The following is a 26805-nucleotide window of genomic DNA, read 5'->3' as shown; positions in this document are numbered from 1 at the left end:
GGGACCTGGTGGGGACCCCTGTGGATGGCCTCTGGGACCACCTTCGAGTGGTCCGAAGGAGAGAGGTTTGAGGTGACAACAGGTGTTTGAACAGGCCCCCTCCCTGACTCTGTGTCTAGACAGCGTTGCCTGCGTCTGAACACCAGGACCCACCTGTGTGTGGTCCAGCGCTCCCCACTGTGTTCCTGAGAGACACAGCCCTGAGCCATTGATCATCTCTGTTTTGAAAGGGCTTAGAAGCTCCCGTGGCCTTCCAACCTCATGGTGCAATTTTTGGGGCACTATGCAACTCTGAGGACCTCTTCAGAGTCTTGGGGCGATTACAATTAGGGTGATTACAAGAGCCTCTTCTCTTCTGGAAAGGAAGTTGTTCGGGTGGTAGGCTTTTATTATTATTGCTGTTTATTATTATCATTATTATGGTTTTCTTATTTTTTTGTTTTTTTGCTTTTCTCTGAATTCCCTGAATAAACAAGATGAAACAAGATGAAAATCTAGAAGTATATTCAACGATACCGTATCTGGCTTCTCTGCACCCCCACACTTCATAATTTCCTTAGCTGTTCTGTTTTAGTTAGCACTAATGTCCCCCCTCCTATCTGTCCCTTGAGGGTGAGCTGCCTGCAACACCCTGCTCAGTGTGCTTGGGGAAGTCAGTATATTTTAGGCAGCCTGATAAAAGGCTCTAATCACCCCAGATTAATGCATTCATTCCTCTCCAATTGATGGATTCCTTCCAGTGCTGAGGCTGAGGCTTCTGTGATGAATTTGCCCTGGTGATGAGCCCTTCAGTAGCTAGCAGCCCCATGTTGCTGTGACCTGCGGAAGGGGCCCGTGAGATGGCACTGAGGAGACTCAGGTGACATAGGCTGGGAAGCATTTTCAAGAACAAGAACATTCTTGTGATGCCACATCTGCCTCTAGGACCCCGATACGGGTGGCTGGGACAGAAGGACGCTGAGGACTGTGATGGAGCACGTGGCGCCTCTCTACCTTTTAGAGTTAAGAAGGGAGGTGCAGGGCTAGGCGATCTACATCTCTGCTTTGAACGTGAACCCAGACTAGGCAACTAAAAAGAGAGTGGTATGTAGGGGAGACATTCAAACAATTGTAATCTGTGCCTCTGACTGACATCCTACGTGGAGATTTCCAAAATGGGGAAATGAGACAGCGTTACAGAAAGCTAGAAGCCATCATGAGGATGAGCTAAGCTAGCTCATATGTCTCCACGATTCTCCATTCCAGAGGACATTTGGGGGTGTCTGAGATGCTCTTGGTTGTCCTGGGTGTGTGTGTGTGTGTGTCCTGGGGAGGTATTTGGGGTAAAGATGCTGCTGGCTTCCAGTAGATAAAGACCAGGAATTCTGAAGACCATCCTACAGTACACAGGGCAGCTGCCATGCAACAAAGAACCCCCTCCTTTCATAGCTGAGAAAGCTGAGGCTCAGAGGGAAGGGACAGGCTTAGGATGACACAAGGGGGGGAAATGGAAGAGCTGAGGTGGGGAGAAGGTCTTATCTCCCTCAAGCCCATGTCCTTAGAATGACCAGGCCTGCTTTCAAAGTCTGCTCTGAAAAGTACTCTCAAAAATGAAGTGGTTCCGTGCTCGCTTCGGCAGCACATATACTAAAAACGAAGTGATTCCTTCTCCTTCCAGATTCCGGAGCACCCTTCCAGCCCACATCTCTAGGAAGGAAAATTCTACTCTCTGCCTTAATGAACTCAAGCTGGTCCCTACCCACTCTGGTCTAGGCAAATCTCTTCTGGGGGTTAACTTATTATTCTTATTATGCACTTTAGAAGTGAATAGTACTGCTGATAAAAATAGGAATTGCCAGAGGAGCCTGCACCAGGCATTATGATAGGCTATATGTGCAATGTTGTTGCAAATAGTTCCCCACCAGGGTGAAAGGGATGCCCCTGCACAGAGGCATAACTGTATCTCACAATTATTAAATATTGATTCATCTCAGCAGGGGCCTGTGTCTGATTTAAAATGAAGGCAAATGCATTAACTTGTGCTAATCTAATCTAGACTCCTGGCGGGGCCACCTGGGCTGTCTCCACCACACCCAGGTCTCTGATTGACGGTGTGGACGGGAGGCCACTCCTTTGCCAACCATTTTGACTCTAGAAATAAGCACATGTGAGTTGGTGTCTAGAGTTACCAGATACATGGGGTGTGAGCAATAGAGCTTAATAAGAAAGAAAGGAGAGCTCCATGATGATGAATAGCAATTACAGGGAATTAGATTAGTATCAGTGTCTGAAGTAATCGTAAACATTTTCTGGTGCTGATGTTTGATAATGTTGGGAAGGGGCGGGGGCGCAGATGATGATAGTAAGGAAGGAGGCCGAAGATAAGAACAAATATGCAAGTCTATCGTGTGTGCTTAATGGAACTGAGATTTATTTTTCTGTGTGTCTTTTTAAGTCTCTAGATAGATCACAAAAAATACAGCCAGCCAGGAAAGAAATAGCCCAAATGTAATTTAAAGGACAGCTTTTTAACCAATACTTCAGCCTGGAGACACCTGTCCTGTGTTCCTTGAAGATGCCCAGCGCAGGGGAGGAGTATTAAAGCCTTTGATTTATCTTCAGTAGCACAGACCTATTTTTAATTTATTGTCCGGTGACAGGTTTTTTGTTTAGCTTTTCTGTGTTACTCAACACAAACTTCTCTGTAAAAAAAGAGCAGCCTGTAGGTCATTGTTTGCTTTGATGTCCCATGCCTTAGAAGAAGAAAATGAACTTAGACTCCTCAAAAGCATGTTGGTGCTTTCTCTAGCTTTACCACAAGCAGCAAATTCTCCCATAGGAAATACGGCTGCCTGGCCCTCCAATTCCAGGAGGCACATGTGTGCACACACAGCCATACACACGAGAAACACTAGGTTGGCTTTTGATCCGTGTGTGGCAGCAACAGTTTAATCACTCCAGGGTCAAAGGTTATGTCATGGAAACCTTTGCTAGAAGTACATCTTTTAATATTATGGAGATGGGAGTGGGATACTGTGTATGTGCGATTCAGTTCAAACATGCAAAGGCCCACGTCACTAAATCCCAAAACTACAGATGTTGGCATGGATGTGAAGAAAAGAGAACACTTCTGCAATGCTGGTGGGAATGCAAGCTAGTACGTTCCTTTTGGAAGGAAGTTTGGAGAACACTCAGGGATCTAAATGTAGACCTGCCGTTTAATCCTGCAATTCCTCTTCTAGGTGTATATCCAACCAAAACTCATTTGACAATAAAGATATTTGCACCAGATTATTCATTGCAGCTCAATTCATAATTGCCAATCCATGGAAGAAGCCCAAGTTCCCATCAACCCATGAATGGATTAATAAATTGCAGTATATGTATACCACGGAATACTAGGCTGCATTAAAAAAATGGAGACTTTACCTCTTTTATATTTACATGGATGGAGCTGGAAAATATTCTTTAAAGTATCTCAGGAATGGAAAAAAAATCCAGTGTACTCAGTACTACTATGAAACCAATTTATAATCACTCACACTTGCATATGAAAAATGAAACACAACTATAGCCTAGGATGAAGGAGGGAAAGGGAGGGAGAGGAGAGGGGAGGAGAGTGGGTTGATAGAGGGAGGGTTAGTAGGGGGACCACACCTATGGAATACATTGCAAGTACAAGTTGGATCTATCAGGTGTAGAACACAAACGTCTTAATGCTGTAATTGGGTAAATGTGGTGAAAACTATGTTGATTAGTAGGATGTAAGCACTCCAATTTGTACAAATAATCAACACATCGAATCCCATAATGGCGTAAATGTATTTATGATCTATGTACAAATGACTTAATTAAAAAAAAAAACATGCAAAGGAACATGAGTGTGCAAGACCCCAGGTATCTGCAAGAAACACTGTTCCATGCTGTAACCATAAGGCTAAAACACAGGGCTTGGCACCTGTGGCTCAAGCGGCTAAGGTGCCAGCCACATACACCTGAGCTGGCAAGTTCGAATCCAGCCCGGCCCACCAAACAACCATGACGGCTGCAACCAAAAAATAGCCAGGTGTTGTGGTGGGCGCCTGTGGTCCCAGCTACTTGGGAGGCAGAGGCAGGAGAATCCCTTGAGCCCAGGAGTTGGAAGTTGCTGTGAGCTGTGATGCCGCAGCACTCTACCTAGGGCGACAGCTTGAGGCTTTGTCTCAAAAAAAAAAAAAAAAAAAAAAAAAAAGACTAAAGCATAGAAGAGGGAGAGGAAGGTTTGAGGCCCTGTCTTGTCAAGTCTCGTGTTCTAGTGAGGAGAGAGGTACGCGTGCCAAGGATCAGTAACAGAATGTGATCTGCTCCATCAAAGTGGTTTGAACAAAGAACCATGGGAGGACAAAGGAAGTGAATTCAATCCGTCCAGAGCAGTTCACATACACAACAAAATGTAACGAGCCCGGACTAAGCATTTGGCATTGTTGTTAATGGCAAGGACAGAGTGGGGACACTACAAGCCTTGATTCTCATGGGATAAACAAGTAGACAGAATGGTGTCTATTTAGCCAAGGGCATTCCAAGGAGAAGAGAGAGAGAACAGACCCTGAACAAATAAATGAGAATTTCAGAGTGACACCTGCCATGCAAATAACTAGAGCAGGTACGGGGGGGTGGGGGGGGGCAGCAAATTATTGGAGATAGCATAGTCAGGAAGGGTGCTGAGTAGGGGACACTTGAGTGGAAACTAAATCACAGACAGCTGAGCAAATGAAAGTCTGGGAAAAGAGCACTTCACTGGAGCAAATGGGATCTGCAAAGGCCTCCAGGGGGAATAGAAAGCAGATCAGGAAACTGAGGGAACTCTGGGCAGAATACTCCAAAATAAAGGCAGAAACTTCCCTCAGGGCCAGCCATGTACATCTTAGAGACACAGGTACGAACTTTGAATTTCATTCCAAGGACAAGCAGATGCCATTGGCATCTTTTAAGCAGGGAATAATTATGATCTGAGTTATGTTTTTATTTGTTTTTTTTTTTTTTTGCAGTTTTTGGCTGGGGCCGGGTTTAAACCCGCCACCTCCAGTATATGGGGCCGTGCCCTACTCTTTGAGCCACAGGCGCTGCCTCTTTATTTGTATTTTTTTAATTACTCCAGATGTGATACAGACAATGGAATGCTCATGTAAATAGTAAAAACAAGAAGACCAGAGAAAAAATAACAGTAGAATAGACTCAGGTAGTAAGAAGAAAAAGAAAGATGATAAGAGGGAAGAGAATGGTATCTATTTAGGGCGAGGGTCATTTTGGAGATAAAGTCATCAGGACTTAATAATTTGTTGTGACAAAAGAAAGAATGAAATCAAGGCTGACTCTGTATCTTTAGTCTTAGCAATTCAGTAGTTGGTGGTGTGATTGACCAGGATTGGGTATATCAGGGGAGAAGAAGGGTTTGAGGTGGAGAGCAGAATCATCTAGAATTCTGCTCAGGATATCATAAGTGCATTTACTACTGAATAATTCAATAAAGATGATAGATAGGCCAAATCACCATCTTTTACCGAGTGCACATTACGTATTCAGTATTATTCTAAGCTCTTGACGTATGAGAGTTTGCTTGATACCTGGGGTAGCCCTAGGATTGTCTGAGGGGAAAACTGAGGTCTGTGTCCACATGGGGGAAAAACCTTAAATCCAGAATTTAGTGTTTGAGAGCAAAGCTCAAATGAGAGGTCAGGGCTGAAGGCATGAATTTAGAAACTGTGAGCTTCTGTTGGTTGTTAAACCCACAGACAGGATGGGAGATAACTGTGGTTAGAGAACAAGGCCAGTGGTCCAGACCCACAGGGCACTTGAACATGTAGAGGTTGATGTTGAGAAGGAGTGACCGGCAAGGTCAGAGCACAACAAGGACAGCATGACAGCCTCAAGCCAAAGAAGAAAGGGCAGATCTTGATCAAATGCTGCTGAAAGATGAAATAATGACAAAAACATGGAATCTGCCATTAGATCCAGTAAAATGGAGCTCCTTGGATTTTGTTATGCAGGGATTAGGCAGCATGATTCTAGCGGGAGTGGTAAGCACATGTTTGTGTGTGCATTTCTGTTTTGATCTCTTAACATGTGCTAAGTACTTCATGAATTATCTAAATCACTTGTCATGAGCACCTGCTAGGTACTATTACACATATCATATACACTTTGCAGGGAAGAACATTGAGAAGTTAAATGACTATCTTAAACATGTGAATATCTTTAATACCACTGAATAGAAGCCCTAAAAATGGTTAAGATGGTAACTTTTATGATATGTGTATTTTACCACAATACAAAAAAGAAAGAAGAAAAAATATATGGCTAGTTCATAGTAGATCCAGGATCCAGGATTAGAATCTTAGTCTAATGAGCTTTGGATCCTGAACTGTTGGCTGCCATGATATTCTGGAAACTTGCAGATAACCTTAGTGCATATTAATTCATTCAGATAGAGGTAAATGTACAATATTTGAGAGAATGGTAGAAGGTAAGTAGGGAATGCAGAGATGGCCAAAATCTCAAACCAAAGAGTTTACACTTTATTCTCTGGGTAGAAAGAGACAACAGATGTTTAGGCTTTTGAGTTCCTTCATTCATTTAATATCAGCCATTCATCCTAGGGGACATCAAGGTGTTTTTATATATGACCAAATGATGAGCAGCATTTTGAGAAGAAGAGATGAAAAGAAAGAGCCTCATAAGGCAGAAGAAACTCATCACCTGGGAAGGAATCAGAAACATGGCTGCAGATGCTGTGCCAGCACCTTCCTGGTGTAAGGTAGCACAGCATTAGCGCAAATGGGAGAAGGCCTTGAACAACAAGCAACAGATGTTATTCTGTGGACAGCTAGGAGCAGCAAAACACAAAAGATCATGAAACGTCAGCAGAAGAAATCTAAGAAGGCGCTGACACTGTGCGTAGGGGTTGCTGATAACTATATAAAACACAGTGGAATGGAATTGTTCACTAATTCACGTGCAGGAAGTTTATTACATAGGTGAAGACATCCAGCCACTTGGATTCTGAAACTGTGTCTGCTTTGAGGCACAACATCTGCTCCTCTTTGCTTTTCTGTAATTAGACATATTTTGGACCGAGTGGCCAAGCTCTTTGCACGGGTAAACAAATGCTGTTCAGAGCTCAATCTTTGTCAGCTCTCAGTAGTAAGAAAAAATAATGGCATGAAACCCATACAGTTTCATTTCCCATAGTCAGTGGTCAGGTGGCCTCTGCACCTCTGTGCCCAGAGACAGAGTGGGGGAGAGAGGAGAAATCCCTTCCTGAGCCATGTGGGGAGCAGATGGCCTCGTGTCAAGATTCATCAACATCCTCATGCTCCCACTTCCTCCTGCTGTGAGCTGGTGAGGGAGAAAGAAGACTTACTGTCAAATTCCCAACTTGCCCTTTTCAATATGAAGTTCACTTGTAATTTTTTTTTTTTTTTAACTCCGGTTGCTAATGCACTTTGTTCTCCAGAGTATGAGAGACCCAGCTTCCTGCATAGCCTTTAATTAGTTTCTGGATGATGACATCTCTACTGAGAAGCAACTGGCTGCGTCCCTCTAATCTCAGGGGGAGATAAAAGAATCTAATAAAGACATTCCATATTTCTAGGTGATGTGTTTGACAAGCTTTGTATTAACAAGAAGTAATGTTGAAACTTTTTCCTTTCCCCAACTGCTCTCCCTCACTCGCTATGACATTTCACAGGGGGATTAACAGAGCTGCCACTTTCGGGGAGAACTTGTAGCTTAAAACAGACCGGTCTGCATCTCTGCCCCTCATGCTAGAGGGAAAGAAGCTTCGTCTTGATCTGTTCCTCAACTATAACCTTTATGAGGGATTTAGTGGCAATAAGGCCTTGGAACAAAAATCATTTTAAAATCAACAGACTGGTTACTTTGGACAGCAGTGGGACCACCTCTCACACTTCAGATTGAAAGTCGGATAATAAGATATGGCTTCCTTCCAGTTGCCTATGTTATTCCCAGAGATGAGGGTCACAGGAAGGGTGGCTTTAACTCAAGTTTGCATTCCAGCTGGAGAGAGGCAGAAACTCCTTTCTAGACTAACTACCCTCCTTTGCTGAACTTGATCTTGCAGTTTCTTGGGGGAAAAGACAAAGATCTGGGGAATAATTTGCACCCTACTGCAGCCAGAAAGTGGGGTGGGGTGAAGCCTTCTTCATGACTCCCTACTGCAGTCAGCATAATTCCCGGCTGCACGGTTTTATAGCTTGTGTTTGAAGTGCGTAACTACCACTGCTTTTAGGCAATTAGGAATTAAAGTGCTGAAGATGCCATCAAGCCAGCTAAGAATGGAAGTGAGCTTGGCGCTGCTGGCAGCTGGCAGATTAACGTGCAGAGATGCAGAGCCCAGAGCTGGGAGTGAGGACCACCTGGGGACAGGGGCTTTGGCTCCACCTGGTTGGCCTTCGTCTGACCCGAATTGGGGCAGCCTGGGAGAGAGAGAGGGATGATAATTACCTGAACATCTCTTAAGGACAAGGGAAAAAAATACCAGTAGAGTCCAAGATATTACAATGACCTATACATATATATCTGCACATTTGCGTACCGTATTACATCAAGATGTAGAAATAGAACGTTTATCCTAAGATAGAGTCATGGCCCAGCCTATTACAAAAAGGTAATTTTTTTCCCTCTGTGAGGTGGCTTTCTGAACACAAGAATATCCAAGGGGCAGAGTCAGATAACATTTCCCTGATTTGGGAGAAAAAAATGACTCCTTTTGAAAATGAAATGGCATCATAGGCATTGCCGTTTCTAGAACTGAAGTCTATTTACGGGGTCCCTCCAGGTGAAGCTGGAGTTGCCTAGGGTGACCCCAGCTGGTTCTTTAAGTCTGATGGAGGTCTTGTCAGTTTCCTGTGAAGATCTTTCAGGGTTTGTGCAAAAAGTCCCTCTAGGAGAGAGAAGCAGCAGACTGGGTCTGGGATGGGGTCAATGTGGGAGTCACCATTGGGTACTTAGCTTACCTTGACTGGCCATGCGGGTTCCCTGCACACCAACAGCATTCTTGCCTTGGGAAGGCAGAACCATGCTAAGATGCCCAATGCCTAGAAAACAAAAGAAAAATCTTAGAGGGACTTGCCCTTGAGCCTGGAAAAGATATGACAAGGCTATGACAAGGCTATTCCTATGAGCAGGAATTAGAAATAGGAAGGATCAGGAGTGTCTTGCCGGCCCTTATCTCTGAGATGGATGGGGAAGAAGCCATGTGTGTCCACTGGCACTGCTAGGCACTATAAAGAACTTCTGGTCAGCAAGACAGGGTTGGTTTTTACAGCAAACAATTATGCTGTTTACTGCTAATTGATTGAACTCTGCATTTTCTCAATCACAATAGCATTCATTTGCAGAGTGATTAGTAATTCACTAAGTGCTTCCAATTATACCTACATATATTATTTGATCCCAAAATCCCTGTAGAAAAGAGCTTGGTCTCAGAATAGCCACTTTCAAGTTCAGTGGCTTTGAACACACAATAAGCTACTTAAAGCCCCAGTTTCCCGGATTACATGGGAAAACATATAGTAAGTATTTAGTCCTTATTAGATGTTCAAGCCATACTAGTTTTTTTTCATGAGGAATAATAATTAAAAAATAACATTTTCCTGAGTTTTATTTTTTCTTTTGTTTTCTTCCCCATAAAAAACATATAATGAGCCAAGTGCAGTGGCTCACGCCTGTAATCCTAGCACTATGGGAGGCCAAGGTGGGTGTATTACCTGAGTCATGGGATTGAGACCAGCATGAGCCAGAGCGGTACCTCATCTCTAAAATATAGCCTGGCATTGTGGCAGGCACCTGCAGTCCCAGCTACTTGGGAGGCTGAGGCAAGAGAATTGCTTGAGCCCAAGAGTTTGAGATTGCGGTAAGCTATGACGCCAAAGCACTCTACCAAGGGCAACATAGTGAGACTCTGTCTCAAAAAAAAAAAAAAAAATCGTGTAATGAATTGGATTAATTGCTTCTTTTTTGATGTGGCATCATTTTAATTTTTGAGAATCTCTGATGTGTGGAAACTTTGGCTTTTAGTTGTCAGAGGCATTTTATTAGAAAATCAGCAACTGTGGGACTTCCTGCATGCTGCTGTTGATTGGTTTAGCAGTATAGCCTCTCCAAGCTTTGGAGAAATCATACCTTAAGATTTACTGTGGTGATCTGACAGGGGTGTCCAACCAGCAGCCTGTGGGCCATATACAGATTCCTAAGGCCTGTTTTGTTTATCTGTGTTGTCAGATAGCCAGAAAAGTACGCATAGACCTTTATTTTCATTGCTCTTCATCTTTCGTTATTGTTTGTGAATTGAAGGGGTGGCCTAAGACAACCCTTCTTCCAATGTGTGGCAGAAAAGAAAACAGGGTGGGCAGCCCTGGACAGAGATTAAGCCACTGGCAGAGTGCTCAGCAATGCCCCTTCCCTTCCAATCCCATCTCTCCTAACTTGCTGGGCGTGATGATGGAGAGCAGTATAGCCAGCCCTGTGTACTCCACCCAGGGCACTTGCCATGGTACTAGAAGCTGAAAATAGCCAAGCTTGCCTGGATGGCAGGTGTATACCTTGATTAGCAAAACTTCTGTGATGTTCCCACATTGAACAATTGATAAAGAGATGCTTCTTAATAATTTCTTCGATGTTGCCCAATCTCATGGGGTACTTATGGTTACAGGTAGGTTGCTGTGAAATTCAATTGACACTCCTATGCCCAGAAGCAGAGAAGCATGAGTGATGAAAATGGTGTTTACTTTGCTCTTCTGAGTCTCCATCAGGAATGACGAAAGTGGGTCAGGCAGCGGATCTCATAAAAACTCCGTTCCCCATTTTAGTTGATCCTAAAAGTAACAAATTCCAAACTTCAGAACCAGTGGTTTATGACTAATCCCAAATAAATCACTAGCTATTTTTTTCCCCAGGGTGGCATGATTTTTCCAGCAAACATGAATGGATTTAACATGGGGAGAGAGGCAGAATGAGATGTAACAAATGACAGAGGGTCTCTGGTAAAGGAAGTAACAATCCGCCTGAGGTTGTGTCATTAAGGAGCTTTCTGCATTTTCACGCTCTCATTCTGGATTCTGAGTATCTGTAATCTGACCTTCCCCCTGAAAATGAAGGCAGGGGCAACGGCTGGCAGGAGAGTGGGCTCCTGATGTGTGTGCCAGGCTGAATCCCGAGTCCTCACTTTAAGATGCTGTTTGTCCCAGAACCGTGGGCACAGGTGAAGTTGTGGTCAGTGCCTGTGAGGGTTGGGGGAAGGGGATGGTGCCCTTCCCAACCCTAACCCCAAACAGTCCCCCACTGTCCCCAAAGTCTGTGTGTCTCTTTGCATTGCCCCCTACAAGCTCACCTTTTTAATAATACTAAGAAATTCCATTTGAATAAGACTTTATGTTTAAACATGGCTTTTACATTTTTATCTGATCCATTTTTATCTATTTTGAGGAAGCAAGGTAGGTATTAATAGAATTAATATGATCAGAGAGTCAAATGATTCGTATGAGAATACAGAGCTTGTAATTATTGGATTTGGGCTTGAAACCTGGTCTTCTGCTGTGAAGTGTAGGATTCTTTTTATCAAAAGGGATCCTACAGATCCCGTGATGCTGGAATACCCAGTCTATTATGCAGATATTTCTCAGAAGGAAGGGAGAAAGGAAGGAAGGAAGACGAGGAGGAGGAAGATGAAGTATTTATGCAAATGTGGAGAAGTCCAAAAGATATGTTGGTGAAGCCTGCCATGCACTCTGTGGTACTGAACAACACCATACAGATAGCAGCAGGGAGGGCTCCCTGGGAATATGTACTATGGTGGGCATATTCCCCTGCAGATGTGAAAGGAACCAGATTTTGTGTGGGTGGATTGCTTGGGATCTGTGTTTTACTGCGCTCAGCTCTCTGCATGAAGAACACGTAGTCAGGATCAGACTGTACTTGCCTTCAGGTCCCAACTTCAACCCTTGAGCGACTTACTAAAATCCCACTAATCCTTAGTTTCTTCATCTGACAATAGGAATAATAATAGTACTGCTTCCTAGGGTTCTCATGTAGGATAAGATAATCCAGTAATGGGTTCAAGATCCCTGAAGCGTTTCACGCACCATGTAGGAATTCACAAACACAGAGATGTTGGTGTTTCTGTTTATTTTGTATCTGCACGCCCATGATTCCATGTGCATTTGTTATTTTCCTAACTCACATTATCCCTCTTTAAAAAAAAGAAAAGAAGACCCTGCGATTTTTCAGCTGTATGTCCTTGAACAAGTTCCTTGACCCTGCTAAGAATCGGTGCCCTCATCTGTAAAATATGGGGAACCAGCAGGGCCATTGAATTTCTGTTTGCCTAAAACTCTTGGTTTCAGCACCAAAAGTCCTTTGTCCCTGGGAACCCTCAATTCTAGGTAAATCCAAACTCTTGGTCCCCTTAGAAATAATATCAACTCATAGGGTTAATGTAGGAAAAATAACATAAAGGGTAATATATGTAAAACACTTGATGTGTGGCAGGTAATTGTCGTGTACACTAAGAGCCCCCCTCGGTGGCTATTTAAAGATCTCGAGGAAATTCACCCATTTCAATTTATTTGCATTTACATACAGCTTGATAAAACACGATAATTTATTGACTCTTTATTTGTTGAACACAAACGATGCCAGACATTATGGACGGTATGTGCCAAATACTTCCATGAGCAGGCGAACGAGTGGAGCTGACATTTGATTTGGGAAAGCCAGACAAGGGTGATCCGAACAGTGTGGTGCGGGGGTCTCTTTCAGAATGGGTGGTCAGGGAAGACTTCTTTGAGGAGCTGTGATTGAAAGAATAAGATGGAACCAGCCCTTTAAGACAGGGAGGTGAGCAGTCCCTTGGCCTTGAGTCCAGGAAGAGCTTGGGGAGTCTCAGGAGGAGAGGTGGCTGGTACAGGGAGAATTAGAGGATGAGAGGGGAAGAGTGTGGAGAGGAAAGGCAGGGGCAGAGCACTACAGGCCTTGTAGGCCAAAGAAGGAGTATGTCCTCACGTTCTGGACTGGCTCGTCTCTCCACAAGAGTAGGAGAGTCCTCCTCAAGCTCTTAGCCACAGCCTGGATCTGTAGTGAACCACCCCCCTCTGCACGCCACTGTGCCTGGGTACTCCGTGGCCCGAGTGAAAGATGGCCTTGTCTGCAGACCAACCCCAGCTTCACTGCTTCTTTCAGCCTCCCTATCTAGGTTCAGCATTCATGCACCAGGCTGTTCACATAGGCCCAGAGTCTCTGTGTTTCTGTGCAGAGTGGAAAGCAAAAGGGCCCAGGGCACTCCAAATATGTCCCTCTCAGGCCCTAGAAAGACCAATGTCCCAAGGCCTTGGTAGCAAAGCTTGCTGGGAAACTGTCCCGAGGCGGTGAGGCATCTCCAGTCTTCACAACAGAGCAGAGGGAGGAGGTGAAACGTCCCGGCAGCAAAGGAAGCTCCGGGGATACACAAATCTGCACACACCGTGCGGGACAACCAGGCCCAAGCAGCTGAAGTGCCTTCTCCGCCCCACAGGCCTGCACAGTGCTTAATAAAGCATCTTAATTTGGATTTAATAGGATATCTACTGTGTGCTAAAAACAGCAAATTGCTATTTATTAATGACATAATTATTAAAACTCAACACCTGGGCAGTGTGGAAGCTGAACCAAGAGTAGGGAAGTTCCTCAGAATACTGTTTCAATAATGATCTTACTTAATTATTTACACATTTAGATTAAAATTCAATAAGAGCCAGATTAAACCTTAGCATAATATATGAAATGTGGAGCCGCATCCAAAGAATATGGCTCATTTGGCGTCTGTCTTTCTTCCTAAATGTCTCCTAACCACTTTGTGATCTTTTCTGCTTCTATAATTGGCATGTTTTCCAGATCAGATCTCAAAAGCCAGAAGACATCACATAAATGTATTTCAGAAAAGGGAGCCATCAACTCTCTTACAAGGTCTAATTTACTTTTGAGGCTTCAGTTCTTAACCCTTCAGTTCATTTACCTTGCAGTTGGATCCTCGGGCTGCATCTTGTCTTACACCTTCCATCATAGAGAATAATTCCAACTGCTAACAGGATATTTCTGCATGGATGTCTCTTATCATCTCACCATGAGGATGTCTAAAACAGAATTAAATTAATCAAATTAATGATCTCCCCTAAAGTCGCTTCCTGTATAAGTTGCAGGGATTTCTCTGGTGCAGACACCCCGCTGCTGTTGAATAAAATATGTGCCCACTTGAGTCCGCGTCTCATCCCCTGGCAGGCAGGTGGAGTTCCCATGCATTTCCCTGGGTATTGCTCTCAAATCCACCGCCGTTCTCCATCTTTACAGAGCCAACACTTTAATCCAGGCTTTGCACATCACTCTTACAGATTGATTCCTCTAACTCTGATTTTTCTCTATCCCACTTCATCTGACACATTGCTAACAGATTCCTTAAAATAAATTTTTAAAAATTATGACATTCCTTAAAAATAAAAAAAAGTGCTTGCCGTTATCTGCAGGATAGAGTTAAAATGCAGGACCTCGTTGTTCAGGGGGCTCCATCAGCTGTCTCTGGCTCCCTTCATGGATCTTGTGGCCTGCTTTCCATTGATTCTGTTCCAATGTATCGACTGTCCACTCTTTGTGGACACTACATATGTGTGTTGGCCAAGCACATGCAATATTAAAGCTCATTTCTTGAGCTCTTCACATTGCTGGGAACTGCTCTCAGCATATTTCATATTCTTTCGCTCCTCAGTAGAATCTTGTGAGGCCCATACAGTTATGAGCTCCACTTTATAGACGAGGAAGATGAGACACCTATTGGTGAAGGAGCCTGGCCAAGTTATCTGGTTACAACACAGCAGGGCCAGGATGGCAACTCCTGGTCTACGTGGCCTCTTGCAAGTTGACTTGGCATTTTCATGCAGTCCGTGGATTTCTTTTTTTTTTTTTTTTTTTTTTGGTTTTTGGCCGGGGCTGGGTTTGAACCCACCACCTCCGGCATATGGGACCGGTGCCCTACTCCTTGAGCTACAGGTGCCACCCCAGTCCGTGGCTTTCTGCCTTCCCATCTGTGCCCATGAATTTCCATCCCATTTGAACCAGCTTCACTTTTCCTGCCTAGATGACTATTTCTCATTTATTGATATCCGTAATAAACTCTCCTCCGAGGTGAGGCCTTCTCTGGCACTCCCATTCCCAACAGTCCTCCCTCCTACTAACTCTTAGCACTTAATGTTTGCACCATTCATCTCACATTCCATCACATGCCATTTTCTAACATATTTTGCTTTCTTGTCCAACTCTCTGGAATGTTTATATGCACTGTGTCCCCAAACAGACTGTAAGTTCATGGATAAACAAATTGGTACATTTCCGTCTATCATTCATATAACTAGCACATGATTGTGTATATAGTAAATGTTCACAAATGTCTGTGGAGTGACTTTTGACCCAGCCTCTGCAGGGGTGTCTGACTTGTGGCCCCCAGGGGCCACATGCTGATTTTATTAGGAATTTTTTTTTTTTTTTTTTTGCTTATGTGTGGTCTCAGACATCATGAAAAGTATATATGGACCTTTTTTGTTTGCTTTTGTTGTTTTGTTTTTTGCTAATCAGCTTTCCTTAGTATTTTTATATTTAATGTGTAGCTCAAAACAATGTGTGTCAGAGGGGAAGAAAAAAAAGGTTGAACACCCCAAGTCTTCCATGAACAATTATTCCTGGCCACAAAATGTCTTATTTTTCTTTTTTCCTTTTTTCCTGAGTCAAGGTCTGGTCTATTGTCAGGGCTAAAGTGCAGGGGCATCAACGTAGCTCGCTGCAACCTCAAACTCCTCAAATTCCTGGGCTCAGGAGATCTTCCTACCCCAGCCTCCTAAGTAGCTGGGACTAAAGGCATAGGCAGCAGTGCCCGGCTAATTTTTCGTTTGTTCATCTTAATAGGGCCTTGCTATGTTATTCAGTCTGGTCTTGAACTCCTGACCTTAAACAACCCTCCTGCCTTGGACTCCCAAAGTGCTGGGGTGACAGGCGTGCTCCACTGTGTTGGGCTAATGTCTGACCACCAGTGTGTCACTTATATTGTCTCCTTGGCCTAGAATATCTTTTCTATTCCTCTTCCCACACAGGATAAACTTTTGCACATTCCTAGGGCTTGACTTGATGTCACCTGTCTCGGTGTCTGGGAAGTTTCCCATGACGTCCATCTCTATGCTGGTGTAGATGTCCGCCCTCTGTGTCCTGTAACACCTGCTCATCCTTCTACGCCCAGCACATTAAAGGGTTGTCCTCCCTGTTTCTACAGCGCATTAAAGGGTTGTCCTCCCTGTTTCTACATCTCTAGACTGGGAACTCCTTGAGGGTAAGGACCAGGTTCCTAGTGCTCAGTGCAGTGCTAGTATATGGAAAGTGATTAACGAATATTAACAGAAGCCTGAATAAGTGAGTGAGTGAAAATTAGCAAAGCAACACTAGGGTGTTAGTAACGCCCAGGTGAGGAGAAGAAGTGAGATGGAGAATGTATCCATGGAAACAATGTAAACATATAAGGGACCCATCTCACACTGGACCAAAAGCTTCCTTATGAGCTTGGATGAGTTGAAACCATGGTGCATTCTTATTGATTTAATTTAATTTTGAATACTAACAATGGGCTAGAAGTTGACTCCTGGAAATTGATACTTACAATCCCTTAGCATCTTATGCACTGTGCCAGTTTAGTTCTGATAATTGGGATGGCACCTGTGATCAAACCACCTCAGCTCTAGACGGTGAATGGTCTGCTGTTCAAATTCATCTAGGGACGCTTTGCTTCCCTCGAGCTGTACTCTTAGGCGGGGACGAAAAGACAGCAAGCATTTCTCCAACTTCTCCTTCCTGAGTTGGATGCTTCCCAATTACGAGTGGGGGGAGATAATTCTAGATGATTTTTGCAAGCATGAGGTGCAATTGTCTCATTTAATATACTCACTGTGCTGACAGCTCTGGCCCAAACCACCTTCTCTCCTACTTGGGGACTGTCCATTGTTCTCCAGTGCATGATTAGCAGATTAGCTATCATGTAAGAAGCCAGGAAAATGAACTCCCAGTAAGCCCTTCCAAAGCAAGAGTAATTCATTACCCAGCTTGATTTCCACTTAAAATGTGCTTTAAGCACACTTCCAACTACAAATCCTAAATCACCCTGTGTTCACAAAGTCCATCATTTTTTATTTTATTGCATGGCGTTGGTGTGACATAATCCCTTGCAGAGCGTCTCAGAGTGCTTTACAGATCAATAAATTACTTACCTGCACAGTCAAAGCAACGCCTGCAAGGCCGGCACTGGCACTCTGCAGGCAGCCTGTCCTCCGGGAAGCAAGCAGGGCTGTGTGGGTGCCAAGAATGGGCAGGAACAGGAACCGGACAGAAGGATCTGCGGGAGGAGCGGTGCCTGAGAAGGGAATGCTTCAGTTAATGCTCTGGGAATAAGATGCATCAAAGTGTTTATTTCCGCAATGATCAGTTTAAATGATTCTGGAAGTAGGAGAATTCAGAAGTCTGCACCCTTCAGGCAGTCAGCAAATCAAATGCTCAGTCATTAACTCATCAATTACCTTTCGGTCCTGGGAGGCTCAATCTAGCTTTTAAAGCAATAGGACCGTAAATTGCAATGTTATATTCTGAAAGTCCCAGATGCCCACTCTCCGTTATTTCTGCCCCACCAGATACTCGTCAAAGTGTAGGTAAGTGTGCGCACACACCCGTGTGTGGAGACACAGAGCCTCACTCACTCAGCTCAGTGTGGTTTGAAATCTTAACGTGATTAATTGCTTGCTCTATGCAAGTCACCCTCCTTAGGACAGCACCAAGTAAAAAGATGAATAAAGTTCTTGTTAAATATTTTATAGTCTGGTAATTTATAGCCTAGAAGGAAAGGTGGGGCACATGTACCATGAGAGTATTTACTTTGTTTTTATTTATCTAGTTAGTTATTTCTAATTGATGTGAGGGTACAGATGTTTATGTTACATTGTTCTCATTTCCGAGGTGAAGTTCATTTTGTAGCTGAGCCCTTCACCCAGGGGGCGTGATGAACACTCTCACATTGTGCCCATTTGGTGAGAACCCCCAATCCCTCTCCCTCCTCTCCCTACTCTCTCCCCTCTCCCCTCCCCCTCACTAGACCATACTTGTGTTTTTTCTTTCCTGTGGACATGCAGTTGTTTACACACTGATGTCATATTAGTATCGGGTACACTGGATACTTCCCCCCCCCCATTCTTGGTATATTTCACTAAGAAGAATGTGTTTCATTTCCATCCAGGTAAACACAAAAGATGTGAAGTCTCCATCATTTCTTAGGGCTGAATAGGAGAGCGTTTACTTTAAATGCCATAAGAAGATAACACGGTGGACAGGAAGGGGAGTCACATCTTCTTGGAGATCACTGGGGCCTTATGGAAGGGATGGCAGTTGACCCAGGCCTGGCACAGCTTTAATAGGGATATAGTTAGAGAGCAGGGTCTGGGCCCTAGAGTCAGCAGCAGGGTCTGGGTGCGGAGACAGAGGTACAGCGCAGAAGTATTAATAAGGAGTGTTCTGCCAGGCAGGAGCTGGCCATGGGGGGGAGAGAAGGAGGGAAAGGAAGGAAGGCTAAGACATCTCCATAAGGCCTCCAGTTCAGGGAGGAAGAGACCAACGCAACTAGGAGTGAGTAATGCCTCAGTAGACGGACGGCCAACAGTGAAATTTCCAGACCCATCTGATGTTGGTGTCTCACGCTGCCTTGGAGGAAGAAACTCAGTCACTGGGCAGTGACCTGGGCTCCTCAGCCAGCCTGGTCACATCACGTTCTGGGTGGGGGATGTGGCCTGGAGTTGCACAGCATGGTGGCTCTGCAGAATATTTATCCAGGACCTGAACATGACTTGAAGAAACGGGGAGTGCTGTATGGAGCCCTCACTTTATTTTCCAAGAATGAAGGTGTCAAAACCCGTGTCAGGGGATTGAAATAATACACGCTAATGACCCAGCTAACGACCCAGTGTGAGGTTGTTACAAAGCATGTCACATACAGGTTAGGAAGGTGGGTCTCTTGAATAACCACTACAAACCAATCCTACAAGTATTTGTGGAGCTCTTACTGTGGATGTAAATATTAATAAGACGTGTTACTGGCCGTCGGAGAGCTCATGGTCTAGTGGCTGAGTGACAGTGAGTAAATAACCGTGACAAAGTGGGGTAAGTGGTCGAATTGGAGTTTGGGGGCTGAATAAATGACACCCTTACTTTATGCCCCTGAATTATAAACCATTTGACAGATAGACAAGCGATAGCCACAGAGAGAACCAAATCTTATGTGTAGTGGTGGTAAAATTGAGCCAGGAGAATCCGGTTCAGTTCTGCAGCAATAGTGAGGTTCTGCGGCTGGACCCCGTGTCCACATGCGACGTCTGGCTGTCCTACAGGACTTGGCCATCCTCTCAGGTCACTCCTAAAAGGCAAGCACCAGGAATTGCACAACAATTACAATTGCACAATTGTAAACGTCTGAAGGGAAGCCTGGCTCAAAATAAAAGAGAGAAAGAACTTTATCTGTTAGGATGACTCCTTCCCTTCTGAGTGAGAGGACAGAGAGAAAAAGAGACCTGGGAGAAACCCGGTGTGTTGAGGCTACCTGGTGTTGTTTTGATCCCCATCAGGTGTGTATAATGTGCTCTGACCACACAGACGAAGAACAGGCAGCAAGTTTGAGTTGTCAAGGATGGCAGAGAAGTGTAGGGTAGTCAGAATTGCAACAAAGAAAGTGGCATTTAACCCAGGCCTTCAAGGATATCTGGGAGGTGTCCAAGGAGGATACCAGAAATAACACAGATCCAAATAGGCGATGACCAGGCAGGACGTGAAATGTGGGGAAACAAGGAGATCAGCAGAGGTGGAGCCCCTGGGGAGGGCTGTGGAAACGTGGGTTGATGTTTGATTGTGAGCAGCCCCTACCCAGAAGAAGGAGCCTGGGTCTGATCAGAGTGTAGCAGGGAGCAAAAGTGGAGCTGGTAAGGCAGCGATGTAACCATTTCAGAATCGCACTGTCTGAAGATGCCTCTGCATGGGAGGGGAGGATGCTCCCTGGGCATGTGTCCAGGGCAGGTGGGTACCACAGTGGGGGTGGGAAGAGGGTGGAGGCTAGGAGATGGGTACGCAGCACTGCAGTGGAGTTTATTCCCATTTGGACTCCCCAACTTTGTGTGTGAATGGGAGCAAGGGAAAGCTAAATTTAAGGTGAGATATTTGTTCATGCTTAAGGTGAGCCTAATTCGTCATCATTAACTTATTGTCCGTATATTTTAGTCTCTGGGTTCTTCTGCTGACTGTCATTTTTTGATAACAAAAATCTTCCAGCAGAGATTTTATTTCTCGTCTATCTGTTTTATCTCCACAGTCTCTCCCAAAATTGTAGAGATTTCTTCAGATATCTCCATTAACGAAGGGAACAATATCAGCCTCACCTGCATAGCAACGGGCAGACCAGAGCCTACGGTTACCTGGAGACACATCTCCCCCAAAGGTAGGAGCAGCAGTTGCGTGTAGAGTGTGGTAAGAGGAAATGGGAGCGGCATTGGCCATGGGTGGGGGATCGTAGTATTTGTTACCTGGTCCAAGGTGCTCTCCATTCTTGGTAACCTGATAACACACTAGTGGCTCTGCAGAGAAGTTTGGTGTTCTCTGCAAGACAGACTTACCCTCTAAGATTCTGGAAATCATTCTTGAGTATCTGTTCAATCCCTTGGAAATTAATCTGCTTGGGTCTAAGTGAAATGGTGTAAGATATTCTGCGTGAACCTTACACATGAAGTTTGAGAGTGGAAGGACCGGCGTTAGCAGCATTGTTCAGTTTGTTGTTTTTTTTTCTTTTTTCAGTTCATTGTTTTAAGAGAGAGAAAACAGAGACTCATGATGATGGGGGGGAGCTTGAAATGTCCGTGTTCCTAAAAGGAAAACCTCCAAGTCTGTGCCTCTTTAGCATTGCCAAAAATCCGGCCATTAACTGGTTTTGTGGTTTTGTTGTCGTTTTACTCTGATTGATCCAAGATTACAAATACAACTTAATGTGTGACCAAATTGCAAAATTTGCTTTATCTAAACATTCCAATTTTACGCAGACCAGACTAAGTGTTGTTTTGCGTTTTCGTGGATGGGGCATTAAAATCTTTAGAATTTAAGACCAGATGTTATTTATTACATTAGCTTTTATTTGCGAACAAGGAACGTACAATTATTTTATTCATTCTTCAATATTTACTGAGTGCCTGCAGGCTCCAGGCTCCCTTCTAGGCACTGGGCAATATAGCAGCAAGCCCGAAAGACAAGATTCCGCTCTCCTGGGCTCATATTCTCATGAGCAATGATACAAAAGTCCACAATATAACAGACAGAGAGTGTGAGAAAACGGGGCAGCGTACATCGACAGAGTGACAGGAGGCTTGGTCAGAGAAGGCTTCTGCAAAGGGGGTGTTTGTGTACAGATATAAATAGCAGTCCTGAATCTCATTGCTCCTTGCTGGGTAACATGACACGTGTGTATATAACTCTGTACATGTATGTGCACATGGATGTGAGCGTGGAAGGATGGATGGAGGTCACACGCATTGCTGAGTGCAGGTTTCAGGGTTTTAGAGGGACCTTAGCTCTGTTTGGCTGCTTGTTGCAGGCGGGGTTCCCCCAAAGCAGACTCTGAGAAGATGACTGGTGTGAAGAAGCTCAGTAGGGAAGGCTCCTGGGTTCAACCCTTGGAAGGGAAGGGAAAGACACTGGGTCAGGTGGAGGGAGAAACTAACTTGTGATGCAGTTCAGTGAGGTAGCTCAGCTCACCCCGTAGGGAGCTCTGAAGCTAGGGGGACCTTTCCAGAGTGTCCTTCACTGAGGTGATAGGGCGACTTCTCTGCATCAGCATGGTAGTTTGCATTAATGCTGTCCCAACAAGGGATGTGAGCTTGGCCAAGGTGACTCTCTCCACATAAGAAAATCCACACAGCGGCTGACAGCTGAGGGCTGTCCACCAGCAGCACATCTGTACCACAGTAGCCACCACATTTGGACATTTTAAAAAGTCAGGGTAGGGAGTTATGAATGAACCCCAAGTACCAAATTCCCTTACTTAGATAGAGACTGTTTGCCCCGATAAATGTCCTGAGGAAGGCATGACATTGCCAGTTGTGTTGGCCTGGATTCCTGGGAGCTGTCCTGGGCTGCCATTCTTGGCACTATAACTATGAACAAAGGGATCGGAGAGAGCAGCTCCTGTCTCTGCAGCTCTCCATCTCCATCTGGAATGTCCTTCCACATAGACTGACCCGGAATCTGGGAGGAGTCTTCCGCTGTCTGTGAGCTCATTAGTGAGGGAGAACGGCCTGGGGCACTGCTGAGGGAGGGGCCGTCCAGATGGACAGACTTTCTGCATCCAAGGTGCTCATCATTCATCACAACTGAACGCTCAGTCCCCGGTGCTATCGGATGCCAGGGAAGTCTGTGCCTTTAAAATCTGCAGAACATTTATCATCAGGGTGTCAAGGGGCTCTGTCTCCTGTTTGATGTCTTTTCTCATTCCCTCCTCCGGCCAGTTAGCTCTTTGTCCTTTTCTGGGTGTCTCTCTTCCCCTCCCCCTTCCCCTCTGTCCCTTTGTCCTACCCTTTTGAGCCTATACTGTCCCTGTATTTGGTTCTGCGTTTTCCCTTTCATGGCATCCTAAATGTTCCTGCTCTAATTTCACTTTTTTCTTACCTTCTCCCTGTCCCCTCCTCGCCATTACTCATTGTCCCTGCTCTGGCGTTTGAGCTTCTCCCGTCCATCCTGCTGCCGCGTCTGAGAGTCCTTTGTTTCCCTTTTGTGGCCGTGGAGCAGATTCATTTCCCCAGGGGACTTTTACCTGAGCCTGGGCCAGATGCTTCCATTTTACTGAGGTTTTAGCTGCTATGGAAACAGAAGATGGATCAAGGAAAGACAAGCAGGGTAATCAGAATCTACCTGCAGATTAGAGTAATTTAGATGAACAGCGTTTCCAGATCCTGGGTCCAGACTACCTCTCCCAGATTCAAACTGATGAGACGAGCCAAGGAGTAACTAATCACCTTGGAACTTGCCAGGGCGCCGTTTTCCCGGTGACTGATTGTTTGGAGATCAGAGATGTCACTGGGCTGCTGCCACATCTGAACTGAAGCTGGAGACCCTGAGCCATCATGCCTTCATCTTTCCCCCTAAATATTTCTAAAAAGGTGCTATTTTAAATAAGCCGGGACAGGCTTGGGGCTCCTTGGAGAAAAAGATGTGTTCCTCAGCAGAGGCTCCAAAGGCAGAGAGCTATTTCCATCTTCTGTTTTGTTCTGGAAGGTTAGGTCGTGTTTCTGACATGATCATTCTTACCCACATTCCCATTAAGTTCTTGAATAAGCAGCTGATTGGGGTAGGCTTTTTTGGTCACCCTGATGACTTCATTGCATTTTCTATCTCTAGACTGATCTGTTTGTTCCATATATTTCTGAAAAATCCTAGTGTCCTCCATCCCCTTCCATACTGTGCTGCTGGTAATAAACGTAAATAAATGTCTTTAGAATGTCTATTTCTAGCCTTGAACACCTTCTGTGTGGAAAAGGAGAGGTGTCTATGTATCTTGGTATAGGGAGGTCCAGATGTGACTTTGGGGAGAAAGGAGGGTGCCCAGCACTTTACATCAAATGGAGAAAATGTCACTTGCCAGTATCTAAGACAGGGTGGGAGGTAAGGCTCCCACGCTGCCTCTTGGCCCTGCCGTTGAGCATATGACATCATTTTTCACATATAACAACTGGTATCATGTTTTATTGAGTTCCCCTTATGAATCTATCACTTCTAGAGTTCAAGGAGAAAGTGCACAAGCTTCTGAAAGGCAGCCGTTCTGACTGCACACACCTGTCTGGAGGTGTACAGGTGTTTGCACCTGCACGAGCCTTGGCCTTCTAAGGAGGATGAGGCCCAGTCTCACTGTCTCACAGGAAGAGACATCTCTGTCAGCACAAAGGTTTACTGACCCTCAACCAAAGTCCCTGTGTGTATCAGCAGACCCCTACTCCCAGTGCAGAGGCGCCATCAGTGACACCAGTCTTCCGTAGACACGTGTCACTCTGTGCCTTGCCCTTTGTCTGCGTCTAGGTGTGCAAGAACGTGTTTTAGCACAGGCTTGAACTCTGGGCTTCCACTCTCCAGCAGAATACCTTTCCTGCCATCTTGTTCTTCCCTAAGTAGATAGAAATGCTATCTTTCCACGTATCCTAAAAGATGCTGTGTAGGCCCTCCCTCCTCATAGAAAAGTATTCTCAAAACCCTGTTGCTATGTTACCAATTTCTGTTGGATTGTAAATGTTTTAGAGAAAAGGCTGGGATTTCTTATCTTACCACATTTCTGGGAGCCCAAGATGAAGCTCAGGGGAAGTTCAGTCACCAATCTGTGGATTTCACTAAACATTTGGAGTTAGGGGTCACTGAGTGCTCTAAAGGACATCGCCTCTTGAGCACACCTGCCTCCTCCTTTCTCTCATAAACCATGGAAAATTATCTCTTAAACACTGACAATAAAAGTGTCCTCTAGCTCACCTAAAGATCACTCCCTGCCAAGATATTGGTTGTGGAATTGAGTACACCCCTATGAGCCGGCCACAGAGATATCCTGATTTCTGATTTATTTGCAATATCCTCATCCTGTGAGCTGTTGGAGATTAGGGCCTGCTTCACTTCCTGCTTGGATTCCTCACTTTCTTTCACAGTGCCTAGCACCTGAAAAGCACTCAAGCAATACTTGTTGAGTCGGTGAACTACCACTGATACTCGCCGGTGCCCCAAATGGGCATGCTTGTTCTCTCCGTTCAAAGACTACATCCCAGTCCTTGAGGAATTCTCCTTCACTTTGATGTCCCCAGTGGAGACCTGGCATGTTTCCTGCTGACACTCCCTGCTGGCAAATCACAGGATGTTTTCTCTGGTCTTCACAGGACCTCTAAGCCTTTCCTGACATTCCCTAGAGGGGCTTCAGCTTCTCCTTGAAGGAGAGAGTCCTTTTCAAGTTCTCTTTTGCAAGGTAGAGAAGGCTCACCAGTGACTTCAACTGGGGCTTTCTGTGAGCTCCCTTCAGCTGTCATCACCGCTTGACTGCGGTCGCTCTTCTGATGTGTGTGTCTGTTGGACCTGCTCTTCGTTTGGCCCTTCTTGGGGGACACCTGCTTCTTTTGTCACCTTGCTATTCCCAACATCCCTGCACCTGAACTCCTGATGACTCCCAACCACAGTTTCCTAAAGCAGTCCTGGATATTTTCAAGGGAGGGTTGGCTCAACTGCATGTAAAAATTTGCTGCTCTTCATGGATTCATAAAAGAAAAAGAAAGATAAAGAAATGAGAAGGTTAAAAAAAAATGAAAAATGTTGTATTAAGCTCATCTCCCCTCCTCTTTCTCTCTCTGTCTCACTGGTGTGTGATCCAAGGTGAGTGAGAGATTGAATATCTTCCCTTGGGTTGCATAAAGACCCTGGGGGAAGAATGAGACCAGAACCTTACGTCCACTGGGTTTTAAGCCAGGCCATGCATTCCGCTTTCTCTTTACACAGCATGGAGCAGATGCTTCTGCATGCCCCCCTCACCATACCTGCAGGCCTTAGCAACCTTCCTCAGGTGCCAAGTCTCTGTCTTTTTACTCCAGCTCCCCTGCTGTACTTGAAGGGGTCTCGTGGGCAATGGACTGTTCAGCTTCTTGCTTCTCAGAGCTTCACAGGCATCAGATCGATGAGGCAAAGTGACCCTGGATGAGAGCTCTTCTCCTTGCCAGTGTCCTGAACCTGGTTCTCCCTTTCCCCAACTGCCCTCACCCTGCCACATGTCCACCCATTTTCCTGTTTGTCAACACTGACAAGGCCATCTCCCCAGCCACACAGGACACTGAAGCACTAATTGGCACTGGAGGTATCACAGCTTGAGTCCAACCAGAGCTGGCAGGCACCATGACTCCGGTGACAGCTCTGTGAACAAGTGTCAGGAGCAGAGCTCTGGCGTGCCACCGGCTGACTGCAGCACCCTGGCACTAATGAGCAGCCTGTCAGCACCAGCACCGGGGGCCCCGTGTGGCACAGAGATCATTAGATGGCAGATGAGAGAAAGTTCCGCAGCAGAGGAGCTGGGCGGGCCAGGAAAGGACAAAATGGAACTAAATATATCACTTTACCCACAGATGGTGACCACCCAGTAGGAACGGACCAAGAGAAAGAGAGAGAGAAAAAAGAGGAAAGACTAGAAAAGATAATTTAAAAAGATCTCCCTCTGCCAGTTCTGGACAACTCTTAGAATCCCTTTTTGGTTGGGTTGCCCTGCCATTAATCCACGTAGGCTGTAAGTCTTTGCAGTAATCCCAGGGAAGCCTCAATGATTGAATTAATTCTCCAGCCATGTCCCTGCTAGGACACCAGGGAGTAGCTTAAGTCTCTGAGAAACAGGAACCTGAGGAAGAAGGGAGAACTCAGAGTTTGCGTCTTTTTGCAACTTATTGTGGCAGACTGCACCCAGGGGTTCTCCTGAGCTGCTCTGCCCACCTGTCTTCTTCTGGGCTATTAGAATCCAGGAGGGGAAATGAAATGAAGGTGCCCTTTGCCCTGTTTTTCCATCCCAGAGGTGGGCCTGGGAGTGGCCGGTGTGTCTGCTCTGCTTATCTGCTTCCTGAGGGCAGATGCGAATTCTCCATCCCGTCAGTCTTTTACTTCAGGCCGGGGACTGGACAATTTTGAGCTTTACGGAGG

General features: G+C 45.2%; 1 protein-coding gene across 5 annotated transcripts in view; it reads left to right on the top strand.

Moving 5' to 3' along the window:
* LOC128588282 (neurotrimin) overlaps nucleotides 1–26805 on the top strand; it is a 957145-nt gene that overhangs the window by 807311 nt on the left and 123029 nt on the right. For 4 of the 5 annotated variants that reach the window (XM_053595011.1, XM_053595010.1, XM_053595009.1 and 1 more), the window contains exon 4: nucleotides 20438–20563. The exons of the other annotated variant lie outside the window; for it this stretch is intronic. In XM_053595011.1, the coding sequence (XP_053450986.1) occupies nucleotides 20438–20563 (126 nt within the window). The remainder of the gene's footprint in view (nucleotides 1–20437; nucleotides 20564–26805) is intronic. 5 annotated transcript variants of the gene reach the window in all.

This window comes from Nycticebus coucang, chromosome 6 (genome assembly GCF_027406575.1).
Source record: "Nycticebus coucang isolate mNycCou1 chromosome 6, mNycCou1.pri, whole genome shotgun sequence".
Classification (NCBI taxonomy): Eukaryota; Metazoa; Chordata; class Mammalia; order Primates; family Lorisidae; genus Nycticebus; species Nycticebus coucang.
Note: the sequence above shows the minus strand (reverse complement) of the source record. Positions and strands in the feature narration are given on the sequence as shown.